Below are 24,115 nucleotides of genomic sequence, written 5' to 3' on the forward strand. Positions count from 1 at the left end.
AGCTGCCTCCAGTTTGGCGATACGTGGAGAATTTGGCAGTACGTCCATCTGGCCTCACAACCGCAGACCACGTGTATGGCGTTGTGTGGCCTAGCGGGTTGCTGATGTCAACGTTGTGAACAGAGTGCCCCATGGTGACGGTGGGGTTATGGTATGGGCCCTACGGACAGACTAGGCTAAGAACACAAATACATTTCATCGACTGGGAATTTGAATGCACAGAGATTTCATCCTCCCCGTTTCTCAGACTAGGCTAAGAGGCGTTTCATCACCTCCGGCATGTTTCAGCATAACAATGCATGGCCCCATGTCGCAAGGATCTGTACACAATTCCTGGAAGCTGAAATTTGCCCAGTTCTTTCATGGCCTGCATACTCACCAGACAGGTCACATGATTTCATATGCTTGGATCCCAGAAAAACATCCCTATCCCTGGGATAAAAAGTTGAACAGTCCCTGGGGTGGTGTAGGGGATAGTTGTGGTAATGCCCCCAGCAGTGGTTTGGCTTGGAAGCTATTCTCAGACTAGGTTAAGAGGCGTTTCGCAAACTAGGCTACGAGGCGTTTCTCAGACTAGGCTAATGGGCTACGAGGCGTTTCTCAGACTAGGCTAATGGGCTAAGAGGCGTTTCTCAGACTAGGTTAATGGACTAAGAGGCGTTTCTCAGACTAGACTAATGGGCTAAGAGGCTGTTTCTCAGACTAGGCTTTCTCAACTAGGCTAGAGCGTTTCTCAGACTAGGCTAATGGGCTAGACTAGGGCTAAGAGGCGTTTCTCAGACTAGGCTAATGGGCTAGAGGCGTTTCTCAGACTAGGCTAATTTCTCACTAGGCTAGGCTAAGAGGCGTTTCTCAGACTAGGCTAACTAGGCTAAGAGGCGTTTCTCAGACTAGGCTAATGGGCTAAGAGGCGTTTCTCAGACTAGGCTAATGGGCTAGGCTAGAGGCGTTTCTCAGACTAGGCTAATGGGCTAGAGGCGTTTCTCAGACTAGGCTAATGGGCTAAGAGAGCGTTTCTCAGACTAGGCTAATGGGCTAAGAGGCGTTTCTCAGACTAGGTTAATGGGCTAAGAGGCGTTTCTCAGACTAGGCTAATGGGCTAAGAGGCGTTTCTCAGACTAGGTTAATGGGCTGGAGCGTTTCTCAGACTAGGCTAATGGGCTAGGGCGTTTCTCAGACTAGGTTAATGGGCTAAGAGCGTTTCTCAGACTAGGTTAATGGGCTAAGAGGCGTTTCTCAGACTAGGTTAATGGGCTAAGAGCTGTTTCTCAGACTAGGCTAAGAGGCGTTTCTCAGACTAGGCTAATGGGCTAAGAGGCGTTTCTCAGACTAGGTTAATGGGCTAAGAGGCGTTTCTCAGACTAGGCTAATGGGCTAAGAGCTGTTTCTCAGACTAGGCTAAGAGGCGTTTCTCAGACTAGGTTAATGGGCTAAGAGGCGTTTCGCAGACTAGGTTAATGGGCTAAGAGCTGTTTCTCAGACTAGGTTAATGGGCTAAGAGGCGTTTCTCAGACTAGGCTAATGGGCTAAGAGCTGTTTCTCAGACTGGGCTAATGGGCTAAGAGGTGTTTCTCAGACTTGGCTAATGGGCTAAGAGCTGTTTCTCAGACTAGGTTAATGGGCTAAGAGCTGTTTCTCAGACTAGGCTAATGGGCTAAGAGCTGTTTCTCAGACTAGGTTAAGAGCTGTTTCTCAGACTAGGTTAATGGGCTAAGAGGCTAACAAGCAATCTGATGTGTGTACTGCAAAAAAACAGTTATTTTTCTCTGCCTCTTCGACCTACTAACACCAACATTAACCAACACACACATTACCAGTGCTGTTCTGCTCATCTGTCCCAACACTAACCCATTAATACTCCTCCTGGAATGCTGTGACATCACGCTAACAGAGAAAAAAGAGAGTGGCCGGGAGTTGAGAGAGCAAGGAACGGAGAGGGAGGGAGAGAGGTGATAGGTCAAGGAATGGCGAGAGGGACAGAGGACAGAGGGAGGCTGCTAGAGAACAATAGATTAATAGAGGGTATAGAACTCACAGTCTCAACCCGGAGAGGAGACGAGACCCCACTGTCTCAACCCGGAGAGGAGACGCGACACCACAGTCTCAACCAGGAGAGGAGACGAGACCCCACAGTCTCAACCAGGGGAGGAGACAAGACCCCACCGTCTCAACCCGGAGAGGAGACAAGACCCCACCGTCTCAACCCGGAGAGGAGACAAGACTGGGTCCCAAATGGCACCCTATTCTCTATATAGCTAGTTTTGACCAGAGGCCTATGGGTAACGTAGTGCACTAGTTTTGACCAGAGGCCCTATCGGTAACGTAGTGCACTAGTTTAGACCAGAGCCCTATGGGTAACGTAGTGCACTAGTTTTGACCAGAGCCCTATGGGTAACGTAGTGCACTAGTTTTGACCAGAGCCCTATGGGTAACGTAGTGCACTAGTTTAGACCAGAGCCCTATGGGTAACGTAGTGCACTAGTTTTGACCAGAGCCCTATGGGTAACGTAGTGCACTAGTTTAGAGCAGAGCCCTATGGGTAACGTAGTGCACTTGGACCACATGTTCTCTTCTTAAACCACACCATTGCCGGAGCCTTTGACCCATTTACCATGTATAAACTATCCCTCAAACACTCTGCAAGACAGCTTGTTCAGCTACTGTAGTCTTCGCTCTCATCTTTTGACCCCTTCCCCCAACGTTAATACAAAGGCTTTTGTTTTGAGATGACCTGATCTGACTGTTCAGATGAGAAGCGTGACATAGACATCATAACCATGCTATTAATATAGTAGTAACATCTGACTTTAATAACAGGACACAATAACATTTTAGTTGATCTTGTTCTGTACCAGATTAGATTATTCATGTTTTTAGGTTAGTATTCATTATGTTACGACAGTTGTGTCCTCTGTTAAGAGTAGTTGAAAACAATATCTGGCCTTAATGGATACATGTAGGGCTGTTGAGATAACCGTATTACCACCACTTCTGCAGTCATGACCACAATACATTTACGGTAATCTAATTTTATGCACCCTGGACATGTGTTGGTAGTATCCAACTAGCAAACGGCCATCCAAGTCCTAATGGCCTGGTACTCAGGGCTGTATTGTCCCAGACTCCATCAGGTTTCTCAGACTGGCTGGTACTCAGACTAGGTTAATGTCCCTCCATCAGGTCCTAATGGCCTGGTACTCAGGGCTCTATTGTCCCTCCATCAGGGCCTAATGGCCTAACACAACATTACCCCCACAGTTGCAATGGCCTGGTCTGGGCTCATTGTCCCAACACTAACCCTATTAATACATCCTGGATCATGTGCTCACGCTAACAGAGAACCTAGCATTGTCCCTCCATCAGTCCTAATGGCCTGGAACTTGGAGCATTTGTCCCTAGGTCAAGGAATCTGGGACAGAGGACAGAGGGAGTCTGCTAGAAACAATAGAAATAGAGGGTTGTCCCTCATCAGTCTCAGACCCGGACTCAGGGCTCTATTGTCCCTCCATCAGGTCCTAAGACCCCAAGTCCTAATGTCTCTAGTATAGGTCCTACCTGGTACTTCTATTGTCCCTCCATCAGAGAGGTACGTCACTATTGTCCCTCCATCAGGAAGGCCTGGTACTCACCTATTGTCTCCACAGGTCCTAATGGCCTGGTAGACAAGACCATTTAAAAAAATGGCCTGGTACCCAGGGCTCTAGTCCCTCCATCAGTCTCAATGGCCTGGTACAGGGCTCTATTGTCCCTCCATCAGTCTCAAATGGCCTGGTACTTTCTATTGTCCCCCACAGTCCTCAACCTGGGAACAGGAACCGTCTCTGTTCCGGAGGGAGACAGAACAACCCACGAGGCAGAGGAAACTTACTGAAGGCCCAAATGGCACCCTATTTCAAACTAAATGTTAATGTTAGTTGGAGGCCTATCTTCAACATTATTCTGTTTGCTGACCAGGTCCCTTTTAAGACTGTTTCTGAGATGTTTTCTTAGTGCACTGTTTCTGAGAGATGTTTGGGTAACAGACTGTTTCTGAGAGATGTCTTTCAGACTGTTTCTGAGAGATGTTTTCAGACTGTTTCTGAGAGATGTTTTCAGACTGTTTCTGAGAGGAGGTGTTTTCAGACTGTTTCTGAGAGGAGAGTTTTCAGACTGTTTCTGAGAGGAGATGTTTTCAGACTGTTTCTGAGAGGAGGTGTTTTCAGACTGTTTCTGAGAGGAGAGTTTTCAGACTGTTTCTGAAATAGGAGAAATCAAACACGTCTTCAGACTTATTTACATGAGAGGAGTCTTTTGACCCTTCCCCCAACAAATAACTCCCTCAAACACTCATAGACAGCTTGTTCAGCTACTGTAGTCTTCGCTCTCATCTTTGACCCCTTCCCCCAACGACTGTTTCTGACCTGAGGAGATGTCAAAACTGTTTAATTAGTAGTAGATGTTTTCAGACTTTATTAACATAGAGCCAATCACGTTTTAGTTTATTTAAATAAGAGCCAATCATTCTGTTTATTTAAATATGAGCCAATCACGTCTGTTTATTTAAATAGGAGCCAATCATGTCTGTTTATTTAAATAGGAGCCAATCACGGCTGTTTATTTAAATAGGAGCCAATCACGTGTTTATTTAAATAGGAGCCAATCACGGCCTGTTTATTTAAATAGGAGCCAATCACGTCTGTTTATTTAAATAGGAGCCAATCACGGGCTCTGTTTATTTAAATAGGAGCACAACGGGTAAAACGGGAGCTTCTTGAGGTCAGTCATTCCTGCGGCGCAACTTTAGTGAGGTGGCCTGGTATGAAATTCACTCTATTTTTGACAGCTATATATCTTAACTATTAAGTTAACTATCTAAGTTGTGGCTAATTACATTTTCTTTAGCTGGGTTTTTGCTAATGTTAGCAAGTGGCTTTGCAAGATCTAGCTTCTTGTAACAGCAGCAGACACAATGGCCTGTCAGATCCCTGCTGCCTAATATATATGGCCTGGTATTTTTTGCAAACTGTGTTTTGAGTTACTTGCATGTCCTAGTAATACATCATTATCATGTGCTACCTTAGCATTTACCTCCAGCATTTACTGGCCTGGGAATTCCTTAGTACTTGTTAGCATTTTGTTAGCATTCTGTTAAGGTCCTAAACGTAATAAAAATAAAAATAATTGTCCCTGGAAGACACGGGCTCTGGTATGGAAGTCTAGATAACACCCAATCAGGCCTAGTATAACCTAGTATAACCGGTATTTCCATCAGGTCCCTCCTGGTAGCAGAGGCTATTGTCCCTCCATCAGGTCCTAATGGCACACCTGTACAGGTGTGAAATTGTCCCTCCACCATTTGGTAAAAAAAAACATTTTACCATCCAATTTACTAGGCAAGTTACTGAGTTAAGAACAAATGACTTATTTTCAATGACGGCCTAGGGAACAGACAGAGGCAATTTCTTAAGGCAAATGATTACTGTCAAACTAAACTGCCTGTTCAGGGGGCAGAACATTATTCTGTTTTGTATTTCTGGTCCCTTTTAAGACTGTTTTGAAGATGTCTTCAGACTGTTTCTGAGAGATGTCTTCCAGACTGTTTCTGAGAGATGTCTTCAGACTGTTTCTGAGAGATGTTTTCAGACTGTTTCTGAGAGATGTTTTCAGACTGTTTCTGAGAGGAGGTGTTTTCAGACTGTTTCTGAGATGTTTTCGGACTGTTTCTGAGATGTTTTCAGACTGTTTCTGAGATGTTTTCAGACTGTTTCTGAGAGATGTTTTCAGACTGTTTCTGAGAGATGTTTTCAGACTGTTTCTGAGAGATGTTTTCAGACTGTTTCTGAGAGGAGATGTTTTCAGACTGTTTCTGAGAGGAGGTGTTTTCAGACATCTATTACATAGAGCCTGTCTGTTTATTTAAATAGGAGCCAATCACGTCTGTTTATTTACATAGAGCCAATCACGGCTGTTTATTTACATAGAGCCAATCACGGCTGTTTATTTAAATAGGAGCCAATCACGGCTGTTTATTTAAATAGGAGCCAATCACGTCTGTTTATTTAAATAGGAGCCAATCACGTCTGTTTATTTAAATAGGAGCCAATCACGTCTGTTTATTTAAATAGGAGCCAATCACGTCTGTTTATTTAAATAGGAGCACAACGGGTAAAACGGGAGCTTCTTGAGGTCAGTCATTCCTGCGGCGCAACTTTAGTGAGGTGGCCAAGTATGAAATTCACTAATTTTTGACAGCTATATATCTTAACTATTAAGTTAACTATCTAAGTTGTGGCTAATTACATTTTCTTTAGCTGGGTTTTTGCTAATGTTAGCGAAGTGGCTTTGCAAGATCTAGCTTCTTGGTAACAGCAGCAGACACAATCCCCTGTCAGATCCCTGCTGCCTAATATATATATATTTTTTTGCAAACTGTGTTTTGAGTTACTTGCATGTCCTAGTAATACATCATTATCATGTGCTCCTTAGCATTTACCTAGCATTTACTATGGGAATTCCTTAGTACTTGTTAGCATTTTGTTAGCATTCTGTTAAGTAAACGTAATAAAAAATAAAAATAATTGTCCCTGGAAGACACGGGCTCGGTATGGAAGTCTAGATAACACCCAATCCTAGTATAACCTAGTATAACCGGTATTTCTGATACCCTCCTTAGCAGAGGCGTCCAATTATAAAAAGGCACACCTGTACAGGTGTGAAATTGGACCATTTAAAAAAAATTTTTACCCTTATTTTACTAGGCAAGTCAGTTAAGAACAAATTCTTATTTTCAATGACGGCCTAGGGAACAGTGGGTTAACTGCCTGTTCAGGGGCAGAACAACAGATTTGTACCTTGTCAGCTCGGGGATTTGAACTTGCAACCTTTCGGTTACTAGTCCAACGCTCTAACCACTAGGCTACCCTGCCACCCCAAATATCATCACCTACCTCTGAATTGCCTAAATTCCCTGGTCTTCTCTCCTCCAGGTGTTTAAGATGCTGCAGTGAGTTCGGAGCTGAATCTTAACTGAAGCCTCAGCATGTCTATACTGCTGATGGTGGGTGTGGTGATGTGGGGGGCCCAAGGGGGGGTCCATGGGGCCATGTGTCCCGGAGGGGTCCTTGGTAACTGCCCCACCCAGCAGAGCAACACCTCCGGTGGGGGTGAGACCTCCAGGGACTACTGCTACACCGCCCGTATCCGATCCACCGTGCTTCAGGGTCTGCCCTTCGGAGGGGTGCCCACCGTCCTCGCACTCGACTTCATGTGCTTCCTGGTGAGTCAAACACAAGAGTTCAAAGGTCAAACAGAGATGAGTATACAGTGTAATACAACTTTATTTTTCACCTGATAATCAGAAAGGTTTCTTCGGCCCCCCCCCACACACACACACACACACATGCATACCACACACACAAACCGAGAGTCAGGGTTGTACAGCTGATGTTGTGACATGTCTAGATGTTTTCCTTCATATAGACGGAGCTGTGATTGGTTAGATCTGATGTTTTCCTTCATATAGACGGAGCTGTGATTGGTTAGATCTGACATAAAACAACCCCTGAAGGGATTTCACTTCCCTAAAGTAACATGCTTGGGAAGGCAGCCAGCCTAATGTATGGTGAGGCTCCTACCCCCCTCTCTGTGTACATTGGGAAGGCAGCCAGCCTGCCTAATGTATGGTGAGGCTCCTACCCCCCCTCTCTGTGTACATTGGGACCTCTCCCTCCCTATTGAAGATGAAGGATGACCTTTTGACAAGTGGTCAGTTTGTGTGTTTGTTTTAACGTGTGTGTGTGGCCTTCCTAGTTATCCTATTTTTACGTGTGTGTTTGTGTTTCCTAGGTACTCCTGTTTGTGTTCTCCATCTTGAGGAAGGTAGCGTGGGACTACGGCCGCTTGGCGCTGGTCACTGATGCAGACAGGTAAACCACTACACTGTCATCTTTACCATGTGATCCCTGCAGGAATTGAACCCAACACCTTGGCATTGAGGAGTTGCCAGGTAGCGCCACAATCTCTTACCAACTAAGTCACACAGGCTGAGACACACCGGGGAAAGAACACACAGACATGTTTAGTATGTGATCCCTGTTGGAATTGAACCCACAGCTTTGATGCCACACAGTACTCTTTGCGCCACTCTCAGAGCCAGGTTGATGGTCCATAGATGGGCACATTGTTTTCCCCTGCTGCATGCCTGCAATACTTGTAAGTCATCTCATATCCAGATAGTGAATCCCCTTTGACTTAACATCTAGGTCTACTGTATATCTGTGTTTGATGCTTTTTTCAATTCAGTATGAACCAAACATAAGCAGCCATTTTATGGATTTGTGGTCTTCATGATGCTGTTGTTATATAGACAATACTCAAGACTACATTATGTGTACTCTCGTCAAAGCTCGTGACCCTCTTTAGCTCAGTTTGGTAGAGCGTGACGTCTGAAACCCCAGAACGGTGGGTTCAATTCCAAGGACCAGCCATATGTAAAAACTGTGTGCATGTATGAGTTGAGTGGCTTTGGTTAAAGGAATTTGCTAATGGCCTGTATATTAATCTGCTTGGAAATGTTTGTAATATAGCTACTATGTAAAACCCCAGCAGAGGCCCTCTGTTGCTGTAGAGACAACTGAACTGTGATTGGCCCTGATTAACTGCATCGATCACTAGTTTCTCCTCCAGGACTCTACCAAGCTGACCCCCTGCCATATTGTTTTTCTGTTTTTGTTTTCTCTCTGAAGACGGAGTCAGCGATACAGCCGTCTGGACGAACAGGAATAGTATGTAATGTTACCGCGTCACCCTGCTTCTCTTCCTCTTTCGTACCCCTCTTATCTTCTAGGAGTAACTCTCTTCCTTTCCTACCTAGGCTGGTGTGGGTTGGGTTGGGTTGGCCTCTCTCTCCCTCTCTCTCTCTTTCTCTCTCTCGGTGTGGGTTGGGTTGGCCTCTCTCTCCCTCTCTCTCTCTTTCTCTCTCTCGGTGTGGGTTGGGTTGGCCTCTCTCCCCCTCTCTCTCTCTCTCTCTCTCTCTCTCTCTCTCTCTCTCTCGGTGTGGGTTTTCTCTTTCCTTCTCTCCCTCCAGGCTTTCTTCTCCTCCATGCCACTCCTGTTCTCTCCCTCTTTTTTCTTTCTCATCATTCCTCTGTTTTTTAAAACTTTGCTGCTGAGTCTCTGGTGTCTCTCTGTCTCTGTCTGTTTCAACCCTGCTGTTGGATGTCCTCTCTCTCCCCAACTAATCAGCTCTATATGCTAATCTGTTCCGTTGTTAAACTCTCTGACAAGCAGCATGCCTTTCCTGTCCTCCTGTATGAGCGCAGCCCATGAGGCGCCCAGCAGGCAGGATGTTTACAGGGTGGAGAGGTACGGTAACTAGTAACTACACACCTCACCTGACTGGTTATCCCTACCTACAGCTCCTGTATGTATCAGTCTGTGGAGGTTCTGTACTAGCTACTAGCCACCTCTTCCTACCAATCAGCTGTGTGTCTGTGGAGGTTCTGTACTACCTACTAGCCACCTCTTCCAACCAATCAGCTGTGTGTCTGTGGACTGTACTCTTCTAGCCAAACCAATCAGCTGTGTGTCTGTGGAGGTTCTGTACTACCTACTAGCCACCTCTTCCAACTAATCAGCTGTGTGTCTGTGGAGGTTCTGTACTAGCTACTAGCCACCTCTTCCAACCAATCAGCTGTGTGTCTGTGGTGGTTCTGTATTTCTGTACTAGATATGACTCTGAGGTAACCCCCCCCCTGGAGTCCCTCTGGGTGAATTCATCCTTTAATGTTGTTGTACGCTTGGTGGCTGACATTTAGCAGAGCAGAGGTTACCCATTTCTTCCAGTACTCTAAATCATTAAAGGAGATAGCCTGGTCTCAGATCTGTTTGTGCGGACTTGTTTAAAGCTTACGGTCTTTGGCAAGACTGTACAAACAGTTCTGTGACCAGGCTGTAATTGAGATGATTGATCCCAGTAGTAATTGAGATCTCAATATTCATTGTGATCTGAAAGGCGAAACGTTATCCTGGATTAACATCCCTCTGTCAGCGTTTCTCTCAATCCTGGTCGTTGGGTTATTTTTGATTAGTTACATCAGCTGTGTTAGTGCCAAGGGTCAGGGGTCAGAAATAAAAAGGGACATCCCTTTGGGTGCACAGGACCAGGATTGAAATACACTGCTCTCAGTCTGCGTATTAATGACTACACACTGGTGTTATGTTGTCTCTGTGAATACCCTTGTCTGTGAATACCCTTGTCTGTGAATACCCTTGTCTGTGAATAACCTTGTCTGTGAATAACCTTGTCTGTGAATAACCTTCTCTCTCTAACTAGCATCTGTCATCTTAAAGGCCTATTTCAGTCAAAAATGAGATTTTTCTGTGTTTTCTATATATTTCCACACTGATGTTGGAATAACACTGTGAAATTGTGAACATTTTGACAATGTCCTTTTTTAGTGTAAGAGCTGTTTGAAAAGACCGGGTGAAATTTCTGCCTGTCTTGGTGGGATGTAGTTTGGGCCTTCCATGGTGACATCACCATGCAGTCATTAAAAAAATAGACCAATAAGAAAGATGATTCCAAACCACTCTGCCGAACATTTTCACTTTTCCCCACCCCGCTCTGATCACTCCCACGTCTGCATTCTGCCTTTTAACAGGCTGGGGGGCTCTGACAGAGAGAGACCGTTTGTGTATCTCTAGAATCCTCAAACTGCATGGAATGGGGCTGTAGAGGTTTGTTCTGGATCATTGTTGTCTCACTGATGGGGTGTGTGAGGGTTGGGGGGGGGGCGTTACGTAATTACTACGTAGATTATTTTTATGAGTGACAGAGTAAAATAATGGGTGACTTTTTCAAATCGCCAAGCTCCCTCTGAAGAGTGAAACTGAGATTTTATTTTAACACAAAGTAAAATGGTTAGGCTATATCCAGATGTTCAAACTGTTTCTGTGTACGTTATGACCTGGAACGAGGTCAAGGCTTTGAGTAACTGGTGAAAAGGAGTCGGGCGCAGGAGAGTTGAGATGCGTGGACAAGGTATTTAATACACGAAATATACCGCGACGAAATATACCGCGACGAAATATACCGCGACGAAATATACCACGACGAAATATACCGCCACGAAATATACCACGACGAAATATACCGGCACGAAATATACCACGACGAAATATACAGCGACTAAATATACCGCGACGAAATATACAGCGACTAAATATACCACGACGAAATATACACCGACGAAATATACCGCCACGAAATATACCGCCACGAAATATACCACAATTTAAATATACCGCACGAAATATACCACGACCGCACGAAATATACCACGACGAAATATACCACGACGAAATATACCACAAACGAAATATACACGAAATATACCACGACGAAATATACCACGACGAAATATACCGCGACGAAATATACCACGACGAAATATACCGGCACGAAATATACCACGACGAAATATACAGCGACTAAATATACCGCGACGAAATATACCGCGACGAAATATACCACGACGAAATATACCGGCACGAAATATACCGCGACGAAATATACAGCGACTAAATATACCACGACTAAACGGGAGTAAATATACCACAACGATATATACCACGACTAAATATACCACGACGAAATATACCACGACTAAATATACCACAACGAAATATACCACGACAAAAATACCACCACGAAATATACCACCACGAAATATACCACGACTAAACGGGAGTAAATATACCACAACAAAATATACCACGACGAAATATACCACGACGAAATATACCACAACTAAACGGGAATAAATACAAAACCCGGCAACAAAATACCAGCCGTCATATGCAGCCATCAACATAGAACATAAATTACAAACACGCACACCAACATGGGGGAAACAGAGGGTTAAATAATGAACATGTAATTGGGGAATAGAAACCAGGTGTGTAGAAAACAAAGACAAAACAAATGGAAAATTAAAAATGGATCAGCGATGGTTAAAAAGCCGGTGAAGTCGACCGCCGAACGCCGCCCGAACAAGGAGAGGGACCAACTTCGGCGGAAGTCGGGACAGGTGCGCTATTTAAATATTTTTTTTTAAAGTATAAAGTATGCACAAAACAATTTGGGCATCAGGGATCTTCATCCAGGAGAGGATTGATTGTCTCTAGTGCGGGTACCAGTATTTTTAAGCTAACATTCCACTCCTTGCCACTCCAATGAGTAGGTGTTTCTGAAACGTTTGACTGGTTCTGTAAATGTAATGTATATTTTTCAAATAACTAATCCCAGCACCGATGAGGAGTAGACCTACCCCCCACTAAAACCTCAACTCTGTCTCAGGTCAATTACATTCAATTCAGGAAATAAACTGAAATTCCAGAATTGGAATGTAAGTGGTGCAACCGTGTGAACACAGCCCAGGACCAGCCTCTCCAGACCATTTCAGAGCCTAGTACATGTGTGGCCAGTGAACTAACTACTCTGTAAATAAATACACCATTGATACTGTACTACAATGGTGATATCAAAGCCTAACTTTTTGGTGTTGTGCTATGCTAATGCTTGGCTAAAGCGATCTCCATCAGGTTTGTTTTTGGGGAGCGTAGGCTAATGCTAAGCTAATACTAATTGTATCCTTTTAACATTGTGTGTGTGCGCAGTGTGGCGTCTGCCATAACGTCAGAGCTTCCCGATCGCTACGAACGCCTGACCTCTGTCTCTAGCTCAGTGGACTTTGAGCAGAGAGACAACGTAAGTACTACTTCCTGTTTTTACTGGGGTCATGGGGTGTGGAGCGTCTACGCTAGAGCATCGGTTTCCAACCTTGTCGGTTCTGGAGACCACCAAATCACCGTTAAAAGCTCTTGAGGAGCACCATCGAAGAGTCACAAACCATTTGCATTGTGAAAAGTAATGTGATCTTTAAAAAAAAAAAATCTTTATAACCTTTATTTAACTAGGCAAGTCAGGAACAGTGGGTTAACTGCCTTGTTCAGGGGCAGAATTAACAATTTTTACATTGTCAGCTCAGGGATTTGAAACTGCAACCTTTTCGGTTATTAATCCAACGCTCTAACCACTAGGCTACCTGACGCCCCAGACCTAACCTAACCTACGGCAGACCTAACCTAACCTACGGCAGACCTTACCCCAACCTACGGCAGACCTTACCCTAACCTACGGCAGACCTTACCCCAACCTACGGCAGACCTAAACCTACGGCAGACCTTAAACCTACGGCAGACCTAACCCCAACCTACGGCAGACCTTACCCCAACCTACGGCAGACCTTACCCCAACCTACGGCAGACCTAACCTACGGCAGACCTAACCTAACCTACGGCAGACCTAACCTAACCTACGGCAGACCTTAACCTAACCTTCTGCAGACCTAACCTAACCTTCTGCAGATCTAACCTAACCTTCTGCAGATCTAACCTAACCTTCTGCAGATCTAACCTAACCTTCTGCACATCTAACCTAACCTTCTGCACATCTAACCTAACCTTCTGCAGATCTAACCTAACCTTCTGCAGACCTAACCTAACCTTCTGCAGATCTAACCTAACCTTCTGCAGATCTAACCTAACCTTCTGCAGATCTAACCTAACCTTCTGCAGATCTAACCTAACCTTCTGCACATCTAACCTAACCTTCTGCACATCTAACCTAACCTTCTGCAGATCTAACCTAACCTTCTGCAGATCTAACCTAACCTTCTGCAGATCTAACCTACTGCAGATCTAACCTAACCTTCTGCAGATCTAACCTTCGGCAGATCTAACCTTCGGCAGATCTAACCTTCTGCAGATCTAACCTAACCTTCTGCAGATCTAACCTAACCTTCTGCTGATCTAACCTAACCTACTGCAGAGGAATACCTATGTAAGAATGCTGTTCATTGACTACAGCTCAGTATTTAACACCATAGTACCCTCCAAACTCGTCATCAGGCTCGAGACCCTGGGTCTCAACCCCGCCCTGTGCAACTGGGTCCTGGACTTCCTGACGGGCCGCCCCCAGGTGGTGAGGGTAGGTAACAACATCTCCACCCCGCTGATCCTCAACACTGGGGCCCCACAAGGGTGCGTTCTGAGCCCTCTCCTGTACTCCCTGTTCACCCACGACTGCGTGGCCATGCACGCCTCCAACTCAATCATCAAGTTTGCAGACGACACTACAGTGGTAGGCTTGATTACCAAAAACGACGAGACTGCCTACAGGGAGGAGGTGAGGGCCCTCGGAGTGTGGTGTCAGGAAAATAACCTCACTCAATGTCAACAAAACAAAGGAGATGATCGTGGACTTCAGGAAACAGCAGAAGGAGAACCCCCCTATCCACATCGACGGGACAGTAGTGGAGAGGGTAGTAAGTTTTAAGTTCCTCGGCATACACATCACGGACAAACTGAAATGGTCCACCCACACAGACGGCGTTGTGACGATGGCGCAGCAGCGCCTCTTCAACCTCAGGAGGCTGAAGAAATTTGGCCTGGCACCAAAAACACTCACAAACGTTTACAAATGTACAGTCGAGAGCATCCTGTCAGGCTGTATCACCGCCTGGTACGGCAACTGCTCCGCCCACAACCGTAAGGCTCTCCAGAGGGTAGTGAGGTCTGCACAACGCATCACCGGGGGAAAACTATCTGCCCTCCAGGACACCTACACCACCTGATGTCACAGGAAGGCCATAAAGATCATCAAGGACAACAACCACACGAGCCACTGCCTGAGAGACTGAAAAACAGCTTCTATCTCAAGGCCATCAGACTGTTAAACAGCCACCACTAACATTGAGTGGCTGCTGCCAACACACTGACTCAACTCCAGCCACTTTAATAATGGGAATTGATGGGAAATGATGTAAATATATCACTAGCCACTTTAAACAATGCTACCTTATATAATGTTACTTACCCTACATTATTCATCTCATATGCATACGTTGATACTGTACTCTATATCATCGACTGCATCCTTATGTAATACATGTATCACTAGCCACTTTAACTATGCCACTTTGTTTACATACTCATCTCATATGTATATACTGTACTCGATACCATCTACTGTATCTTGCCTATGCTGTTCGGCCATCTCTCATCCATATATTTATATGTACATATTCTTATTCATTCCTTTACACTTGTGTGTATAAGGTAGTTGTTGTGAAATTGTTAGGTTAGATTACTTGTTGGTTTTTACAGCATGGTCAGAACTAGAAGCACAAGCATTTCGCTACACTCGCATTAACATCTGCTAACCATGTGTATGTGACAAATGCAATTGGATTTGATCTGATCCTAACCTACGATAGACCTGGTCTAACCTACAGCAGATCTAACCTAACCTACGGCAGATCTACTCTAACCTACGGCAGATCTAACCTATGGCAGATTTAATAAATCTAATCTATGACACATCTAACCTCATCTAATCTACAGCAGGTCTAACCTAATTGACGGCAGATCTAACCTAATCTCTTCTCTCTCTAGGGCTTCTGCTCCTGGTTAACAGCCATCTTCCGGATAAAGTGAGTCTCCCATACAGTGGGTTGTGTGTGTGAGTATGTGTTAGAGAGAGAACAACCGATAATCAGTTGAGCCAATATATCGGGCTGATATTGGCCATCAGCCTTTGATAGTCCCTTTACTTAGCAAAACTGCTGCTCTGCCAGCCACCACTCACTGAGGAATGTCTAGCTGGGAAAATCCGCAGCAAACTAGCTCCTTCTCCAACCCGAAAGATGCACAATTGAGAAACAGATTAATTAAGACAGTGATCAAAATCGATCTCTTGTTGCAAATATTAGTTTAGTGTAATTAATTCACTACTAATTCACTACCAGTGCTTGTTGTGGACGTGCTAGCTAAACAGACAGCTATGTGACCTGTTAGCAAAGATTACGATAACAAACTCTTTCATCTGTGATGTTAGGTAGCTAGCCATATTATCTACTATGCTAGCTAGCTGGCTAGATAAACATATCAGTTAGGAGCTAATGGCCATGGTAGCTAGTTATATTAGCTACCATGCTAGCTAGCTGGCTAGATAAACATATCAGTTAGGAGCTAATGGCCATGGTAGCTAGTTATATTAGCTACCATGCTAGCTAGCTGGCTAGATAAACATATCAGTTAGGAGCTAATGGCCATGGTAGCTAGCCATATTATCTACTATGCTAGCTAGCTGGGACATTTTCAGCTTCCAGGAATTGTGTCCTTGCGACATGGTGCCGTGCATTATCATGCTGAAACATGAGGTGATGGCGGCGGATGACAATGGGCCTCAGGGTCTCGTAATTGCCTCTGTGCATTCAAATTGCCATCGATAAAATCAATTGTGTTCATTGTCCGATGCCTGCCCAAACCATAACCCCACCTCCACCATGGGGCACTCTGTCCACAACGTTGACATCAGCAAACCGCTCACCCACGCAACGCAATACACGTGGTCTGCTGTTGTGAGGCCGGTTGGACGTACAGCCAATTTATCTAATACAACCTTGGAGGCGGCTTATGGTAGAGAAATTAACATTTAATTGGTGGACCTTCCTGCAGTCAGCATACCAATTGCTGCTCCCTCAACTTGAAACATCTGTGGTGTTGTTTGACAAAACTGCACATTTTAGAGTGAGCTTTTATTGTCCCCAACACAAGGTGCACTTGTGTAATGACCATGCTGTTTAATCAGCTTCTTGATATGCTACACCTGTCAGGTGGATGGATTATCTTGGCAAAGGTGAAATGCTCACTAACAGGGATCTAAACAAATTTGTGCATCAAATTTGAGAGAAATCAGCTTTTTGTGTGTAAGGAACATTTCTGGGATCTTTTATTTCAGCTCATGAAACATGGGACCAACACTTTACAGGTTGCATTTTATATTTTTGTTCAGTTTTGTTCCCATGATCACAAAATCATGACGTTACGTTGAACCTATTTGCATTCAATAGATGTTATTTTATATTCTCTATATTCTCTTTACATATTGAATGATATTGAATATCGGCCTAAAATATCATCCATCGATCGGCTTCCTTGACCCACAAAAATCATTATCGGCATCGGCCCTAAAAAAAAATCTATATCAGTCGTTCTCAAGGTGGTGTGTGTGTGTGTGTGTGTGTGGGGGGGGGGCAGCAAGAGTTAAAATGAGGCTGTAATTAGTCTTGTGAGTTTAACTGTCAGTGACTGTGTTCAGAGCTCTGCATGGCTGGATCCTGGTTAGTATCTCTGACTGTGTTCTTGTATAAAATACTCTGTCTCAGTGACTTTCATGGTTAAATAAAGATTCAATAAAAAAAAATACATGCTCTGTCTGTCTCTCTCTCTCTCTGTCTCTCTCGCTCTCTCTGTCTCTCTCGCTCTCTCTGTCTCTCTCGCTCTCTCTCTAGGGATGAGGAGATCAGGGAGAAGTGTGGGGAGGATGCTGTGCACTACCTCTCCTTCCAGAGGCACATCATTGGTCTGCTGGTGGTGGTGGGCGTGCTCTCAGTGGCCATCGTCCTGCCCGTCAACTTCTCAGGAAATCTATTGGGTGAGTGTGGTTTAGGAGACGGGACTTCAGGAAACACCTGAGAGACAAACACTGGGATGGTGGCCATGACGACATCATAAATGGCGCCCCCACCCCCTTTCCATGTAGTGCACTTGTTTTGATCAGGGCCCTGGCGGTCTTGCCTAGTTAAATAAAAAAATAAAACTTCAGAAGTTGTTTATTTCAGATCTGTTGGGTGTATAGGACTTTGAGGTTGTTTAGTTCAGATCTGTTTGGTGTATAGGACTTTGAGGTTGTTTAGTTCAGATCTGTTGGGTGTATCGGACTTTGAGGTTGTTTAGTTCAGATCTGTTGGGTGTATCGGACTTTGAGGTTGTTTAGTTCAGATCTGTTGGGTGTATAGGACTTTGAGGTTGTAGTTATAGTTTGAATTGTATCTATTTTAACTTCGGTGGCTCGAGGGGTTATATCGTTGTATTTTCCATCTACAAGCATTTCGCTACAGTCGCATTAACATCTGCCAACCATGTGTATGTGACCAATAAGATTTGATTTGATCTTGTCAAGTGAAGCATCAAAGTGGAGGCTAACACAAGTGAGTCTCAGACTCCTGTCCTGTGGGCTCACATATCTCCTCTTTCTGTAGGGAGACAGCTTGATGTACAGGACACCCCCTGGACAGGACACTAGTCTATATCCTGTTTCTGTAGTGAGGCAGCTTGATGTACCAGTACACCCCCTGGACAGGACACTAGTCTATATCCTGTTTCTGTAGTGAGGCAGCTTGATGTACCAGTACACCCCCTGGACAGGACACTAGTCTATATCCTGTTTCTGTAGTGAGGCAGCTTGATGTACCAGTACACCCCCTGGACAGGACACTAGTCTATATCCTGTTTCTGTAGTGAGGCAGCTTGATGTACTCAGTACACCCCCTGGACAGGACACTAGTCTATATCTCCTGTAGTGAGGCAGCTACCAGTACCCCCTGGACAGGACACTAGTCTATCTCCTCAGTACACCCCCTGGACAGGACACTAGTCTATCTCCTCAGTACACCCCCTGGACAGGACACTAGTCTATCTCCTCAGTACACCCCCTGGACAGGACACTAGTCTATCTCCTCAGTACACCCCTGGACAGGACACTAGTCTATCTCCTCAGTACACCCCTGGACAGGACACTAGTCTATCTCCTCAGTACACCCCCTGGACAGGACACTAGTCTATCTCCTCAGTACACCCCCTGGACAGGACACTAGTCTATCTCCTCAGTACACCCCCTGGACAGGACACTAGTCTATCTCCTCAGTACACCCCCTGGACAGGACACTAGTCTATCTTAGGGCCGTACCCCCAATCAATCTCCTCTCATGCCAAGCAGAGGAGCATCGGGTCCCATTTTTCTTTTTTTAGTCTTTGTTATGACTTGACCGGGGATTGAACCCCCAACCTTCCAATCTCAGGGTGGACACTAACCACAAGGCCCTTGTGTTAATAAAATAAAGACCTAGAGGTAATTCTAGAAGTGGTGTTATTAGATTATAGACAAACCACCATTAATTACTATCAATGTTCTCCTGTGTAGAAAAAGCTGTGGTCATGCAGGGTAGATTGGACTGAAGCCATTTGAAATATATTCTCACATGAATTGAATCAGCTCCTTGTGGATTCATTTCCTCACTTTCATATAAAAATCAGATACCACCACAACCTCATCTGAAGACAAAGATGCTGAAACCCACCCATAGAAATATAATGAACTAGAACGTACAGTACATTCAATAACCCACCCATAGAAATATAATGAACTAGAACGTACATTCACATTCAATAACCCACCCATAGAAATATAATGAACTAGAACGTACAGTACATTCAATAACCCACCCATAGAAATATAATGAACTAGAACGTACATTCACATTCAATAACCCACCCATAGAAATATAATGAACTAGAACGTACAGTACATTCAATAACCCACCCATAGAAATATAATGAACTAGAACGTACAGTACATTCAATAACCCACCCATAGAAATATAATGAACTAGAACGTACATTCAACAGCGTAATGTCCCCTTATTCTCCTGTTTCTACCCTCTGACCTAACCATTTTCCCCCACACAGAAAATGATGCCTACAGTTTTGGACGCACCACTTTAGCCAATCTGGATGCCAAGTGAGTGATTCTACAGTAGTGCTTTATTTAGGTTGCAATTACAGAAGGAATGGTTGGTGTCTGTCTGTCTGTCTGTCTGTCTGTCTGTCTGTCTGTCTGTCTGTCTGTCTGTCTGTCTGTCTGACTAACTGTCTGCCTGTCTGACTAACTGTCTGCCTGTCTGACTAACTGTCTGTCTGCCTGTGTCTTTCTGCTTGCCTGTCTGTCTCTGTCTGACTAACTCTGTCTGCCTGTCTTTCTGCCTGTCTGTCTTTCTGCCTGCCTGTCTGACTGTCTAACTGTCTGTCTGTCTGTGACTGTCTGCCTGTCTGACTAACTGTCTGTCTTTCTGCCTGTCTGTCTGCCTATCTGTCTTTCTGCCTGCCTGCCTGTCTAACTGTCTGCCTGCCTGTCTGACTAACTGTCTTTCTGCCTGTCTTTCTGCCTGTCTTTCTGCCTGTCTGTCTGTCTAACTGTCTGTCTGACTGCCTGTATGTCTGCCTGTCTGTCTGTCTAACTGTCTGTCTGTCTGACTAACTGCCTGTATGTCTGCCTGCCTGTCTGTCTGTCTGACTGACTAACTGTCTGACTGACTAACTGTTTGCCTGTCTGACTAACTGTCTGTCTTTCTGCCTGCCTGTCTGTCTGACTGAATGTCTAACTGTCTGCCTGTCTGACTGACTAACTGTTTGCCTGTCTGACTAACTGTCTGTCTTTCTGCCTGACTGTCTGTCTGTCTGACTAACTGTCTGTCTGTCTGCCTGACTGACTGTGTTTTAATCTGTGTGTGTCTGTCTGACTAACTGTCTGTCTGTCTGACTAACTGTCTGTCTGTCTGACTAACTGTCTGTCTGACTGTCTGTCTGTCTGACTAACTGTCTGTCTGTCTGTCTGACTAACTGTGTTTTAATCTGTGTGTCTGTCTGACTGACTGTCTGTCTGACTAACTGTCTGTCTGTCTGACTAACTGTCTGTATGTCTGTCTGACTGACTGTGTTTTAATCTGTGTCTGTCTGACTAACTGTCTGTCTGTCTGACTAACTGTCTGTATGTCTGCCTGACTGACTGTGTTTTAATCTGTGTGTCTGTCTGACTGACTGTCTGTCTGTCTGACTAACTGTCTGTCTGTCTGACTAACTGTCTGACTGTCTGTCTGTCTGACTAACTGTCTGTCTGTCTGTCTGACTAACTGTGTTTTAATCTGTGTGTGTGTCTGTCTGACTGACTGTCTGTCTGACTAACTGTCTGTCTGTCTGACTAACTGTCTGTATGTCTGTCTGACTGTCTGTGTCTGACTGTCTGTCTGTCTGACTGTCTATCTGTCTGTCTGACTAACTGTCTGTCTGTCTGACTAACTGTCTGTCTGACTAACTGTGTTTTAATCTGTGTGTCTGACTGACTGACTGTCTGGCTGACTAACTGTCTGTCTGTCTGACTAACTGTCTGTATGTCTGTCTGACTGACTGTGTTTTAATCTGTGTGTGTCTGTCTGACTAACTGTCTGTCTGTCTGACTAACTGTCTGTCTGTCTGACTAACTCTGTCTGTCTGTCTGACTAACCGTCTGTCTGTCTGACTAACTGTCTGTATGTCTGCCTGACTAACTGTGTTTTAATCTGTGTGTCTGTCTGACTGACTGTCTGTCTGACTAACTGTCTGTCTGTCTGACTAACTGTCTGTCTGTCTGACTAACTGTCTGTATGTCTGTCTGACTGACTGTGTTTTAATCTGTGTGTGTCTGTCTGACTAACTGTCTGTCTGACTGTCTGTCTGTCTGACTAACTGTCTGTCTGTCTGTGACTAACTGTGTCTGTCTGTCTGTCTGACTAACTGTCTGTCTGTCTGACTAACTGTCTGTCTGACTAACTGTCTGTCTGTCTGACTAACTGTCTGTCAGTCTGACTAACTGTCTGTCTGTCTGACTAACTGTCTGTATGTCTGCCTGACTGACTGTGTTTTAATCTGTGTGTCTGTCTGTCTGACTAACTGTCTGTCTGACTAACTGTGTTTTGTCTGACTGACTGTGTTTTAATCTGTGTGTCTGTCTGACTGACTGTCTGTCTGACTAACTGTCTGTCTGTCTATCTGTCTGACTAACTGTCTGTCTGTCTGACTAACTGTTTGTATGTCTGCCTGACTAACTGTGTTTTAATCTGTGTGTCTGTCTGACTGACTGTCTGTCTGACTAACTGTCTGACTGTCTGTCTGTCTGACTAACTGACTGTGTTTTAATCTGTGTGTCTGTCTGACTAACTGTCTGTCTGACTGTCTGACTAACTGTCTGTCTGTCTGTCTGACTAACTGTCTGTCTGTCTGTCTGACTAACTGTCTGTCTGTCTGACTAACTGTCTGTCTGTCTGACTAACTGTCTGTCTGTCTGACTAACTGTCTGTCTGTCTGACTAACTGTCTGTCTGTCTGACTAACTGTCTGTCTGTCTGACTAACTGTCTGTATGTCTGTCTGACTGACTGTGTTTTAATCTGTGTGTGTCTGTCTGACTAACTGTCTGTCTGACTAACTGTCTGTCTGACTAACTGTCTGTCTGACTGACTAACTGTGTTTTAATATGTGTGTCTGTCTGACTGACTGTCTGTCTGACTAACTGTCTGTCTGTCTGACTAACTGTCTGTCTGTCTGACTAACTGTCTGTCTGTCTGACTAACTGTCTGTCTGACTAACTGTCTGTCTGTCTGACTAACTGTCTGTATGTCTGCCTGACTAACTGTGTTTTAATCTGTGTGTCTGTCTGACTGACTGTCTGTCTGACTAACTGTCTGTCTGTCTGACTGACTGTCTGCCTGACTAACTGTGTTTTAATCTGTGTCTGTCTGGCTGACTAACTGTCTGTCTGTCTGACTAACTGTCTGTCTGTCTGACTAACTGTCTGTCTGTCTGACTAACTGTCTGTCTGGCTGACTAACTGTCTGTCTGGCTGACTAACTGTCTGTATGTCTGTCTGACTGACTGTGTTTTAATCTGTGTGTGTCTGTCTGACTAACTCTGTCTGTCTGACTAACTCTGTCTGTCTGACTAACTGTCTTTGTCTGTCTGACTAACTGTCTGTCTGTCTGACTAACTGTCTGTCTGTCTGACTAACTGTCTGTCTGTCTGACTAACTGTCTGTCTCTCTGTCTGACTGACTGTCTGTCTGTCTGACTGACTGTGTCTGTCTGACTAACTGTCTGGCTGTATGTCTGACTAACTGTGTTTTAATCTGTGTCTGTCTGACTAACTGTCTGTCTGACTAACTGTCTGTCTGACTCTGTCTGACTAACTGTATGTCTGTCGGACTAACTGTCTGTCTGTCTGTCTGTCTGACTAACTGTCTGTCTGACTAACTGTCTGTCTGACTCTGTCTGACTAACTGTATGTCTGTCTGACTGTCTGTCTGTCTGTCTGTCTGTCTGACTAACTGTCTGTCTGTCTGACTAACTGTCTGTCTGTCTGACTAACTGTCTGTCTGTCTGACTAACTGTCTGTCTGTCTGACTGGCTGTCTGTCTGTATGTCTGACTAACTGTCTGTATGTCTGCCTGACTAACTGTCTGTCTGTCTGACTAACTGTCTTTTAATCTGTGTGTGTCTGTCTGACTAACTGTCTGTCTGATTAACTGTCTGTGTGTCTGTTTCTGCCCCCCCCCCTCTCAGTAACATGCTGCTGTGGCTCCACACCACCTTTGCGTTCCTCTACCTGTTGCTGACCGTGTACAGCATGAGACGACACACCTCCAAGATGCACTACAGAGAGGACGATCTGGTGGGTGGTATGAGCACACACACACACACACACACACACACACACACACACACACACACAAATACACACACACACACACACCTTTCCAAGATGCACTACAGAGATGGACGATCTGGTGGGTGGTATTCCTAAATACCCCTCACACACACACACACACACACACCACACCACACACACCAGGCTGTAGATGTACCATTTCCTAAATATCCCTCCACTACCAGGCTGTAGATGTACCATTTCCTAAATACCCCTCCACTACCAGGCTGTAGATGTACCATTTCCTAAATACCCCTCCACTACCAGGCTGTAGATGTACCATTTCCTAAATACCCCTCCACTACCAGGCTGTAGATGTACCATTTCCTAAATACCCCTCCACTACCAGGCTGTAGATGTACCATTTCCTAAATACCCCTCCACTACCAGGCTGTAGATGTACCATTTCCTAAATACCCCTCCACTACCAGGCTGTAGATGTACCATTTCCTAAATACCCCTCCACTACCAGGCTGTAGATGTACCATTTCCTAAATACCCCTCCACTACCAGGCTGTAGATGTACCATTTCCTAAATACCCCTCCACTACCAGGCTGTAGATGTACCATTTCCTAAATACCCCTCCACTACCAGGCTGTAGATGTACCATTTCCTAAATACCCCTCCACTACCAGGCTGTAGATGTACCATTTCCTAAA

General features: G+C 44.8%; 1 protein-coding gene across 3 annotated transcripts in view; it reads left to right on the forward strand.

Moving 5' to 3' along the window:
* The window catches only part of LOC112224714 (CSC1-like protein 2), a 93,823-nt gene that overhangs the window by 13,098 nt on the left and 56,610 nt on the right, over nucleotides 1-24,115 (forward strand). For 2 of the 3 annotated variants that reach the window (XM_042305823.1, XM_042305825.1), the window contains exons 2-9: nucleotides 6,966-7,255; nucleotides 7,825-7,904; nucleotides 8,724-8,762; nucleotides 12,658-12,748; nucleotides 15,496-15,533; nucleotides 17,397-17,539; nucleotides 19,633-19,684; nucleotides 23,311-23,419. In XM_042305823.1, coding sequence (XP_042161757.1) covers nucleotides 7,019-7,255; nucleotides 7,825-7,904; nucleotides 8,724-8,762; nucleotides 12,658-12,748; nucleotides 15,496-15,533; nucleotides 17,397-17,539; nucleotides 19,633-19,684; nucleotides 23,311-23,419 — 789 coding nt within the window. In that variant the 5' untranslated portion in view covers nucleotides 6,966-7,018. The remainder of the gene's footprint in view (nucleotides 1-6,965; nucleotides 7,256-7,824; nucleotides 7,905-8,723; nucleotides 8,763-12,657; nucleotides 12,749-15,495; nucleotides 15,534-17,396; nucleotides 17,540-19,632; nucleotides 19,685-23,310; nucleotides 23,420-24,115) is intronic. The other variant, XM_042305826.1, reaches the window with a different exon arrangement.

The sequence above is a fragment of the Oncorhynchus tshawytscha genome, linkage group LG25 (assembly GCF_018296145.1).
Source record: "Oncorhynchus tshawytscha isolate Ot180627B linkage group LG25, Otsh_v2.0, whole genome shotgun sequence".
Classification (NCBI taxonomy): domain Eukaryota; kingdom Metazoa; phylum Chordata; class Actinopteri; order Salmoniformes; family Salmonidae; genus Oncorhynchus; species Oncorhynchus tshawytscha.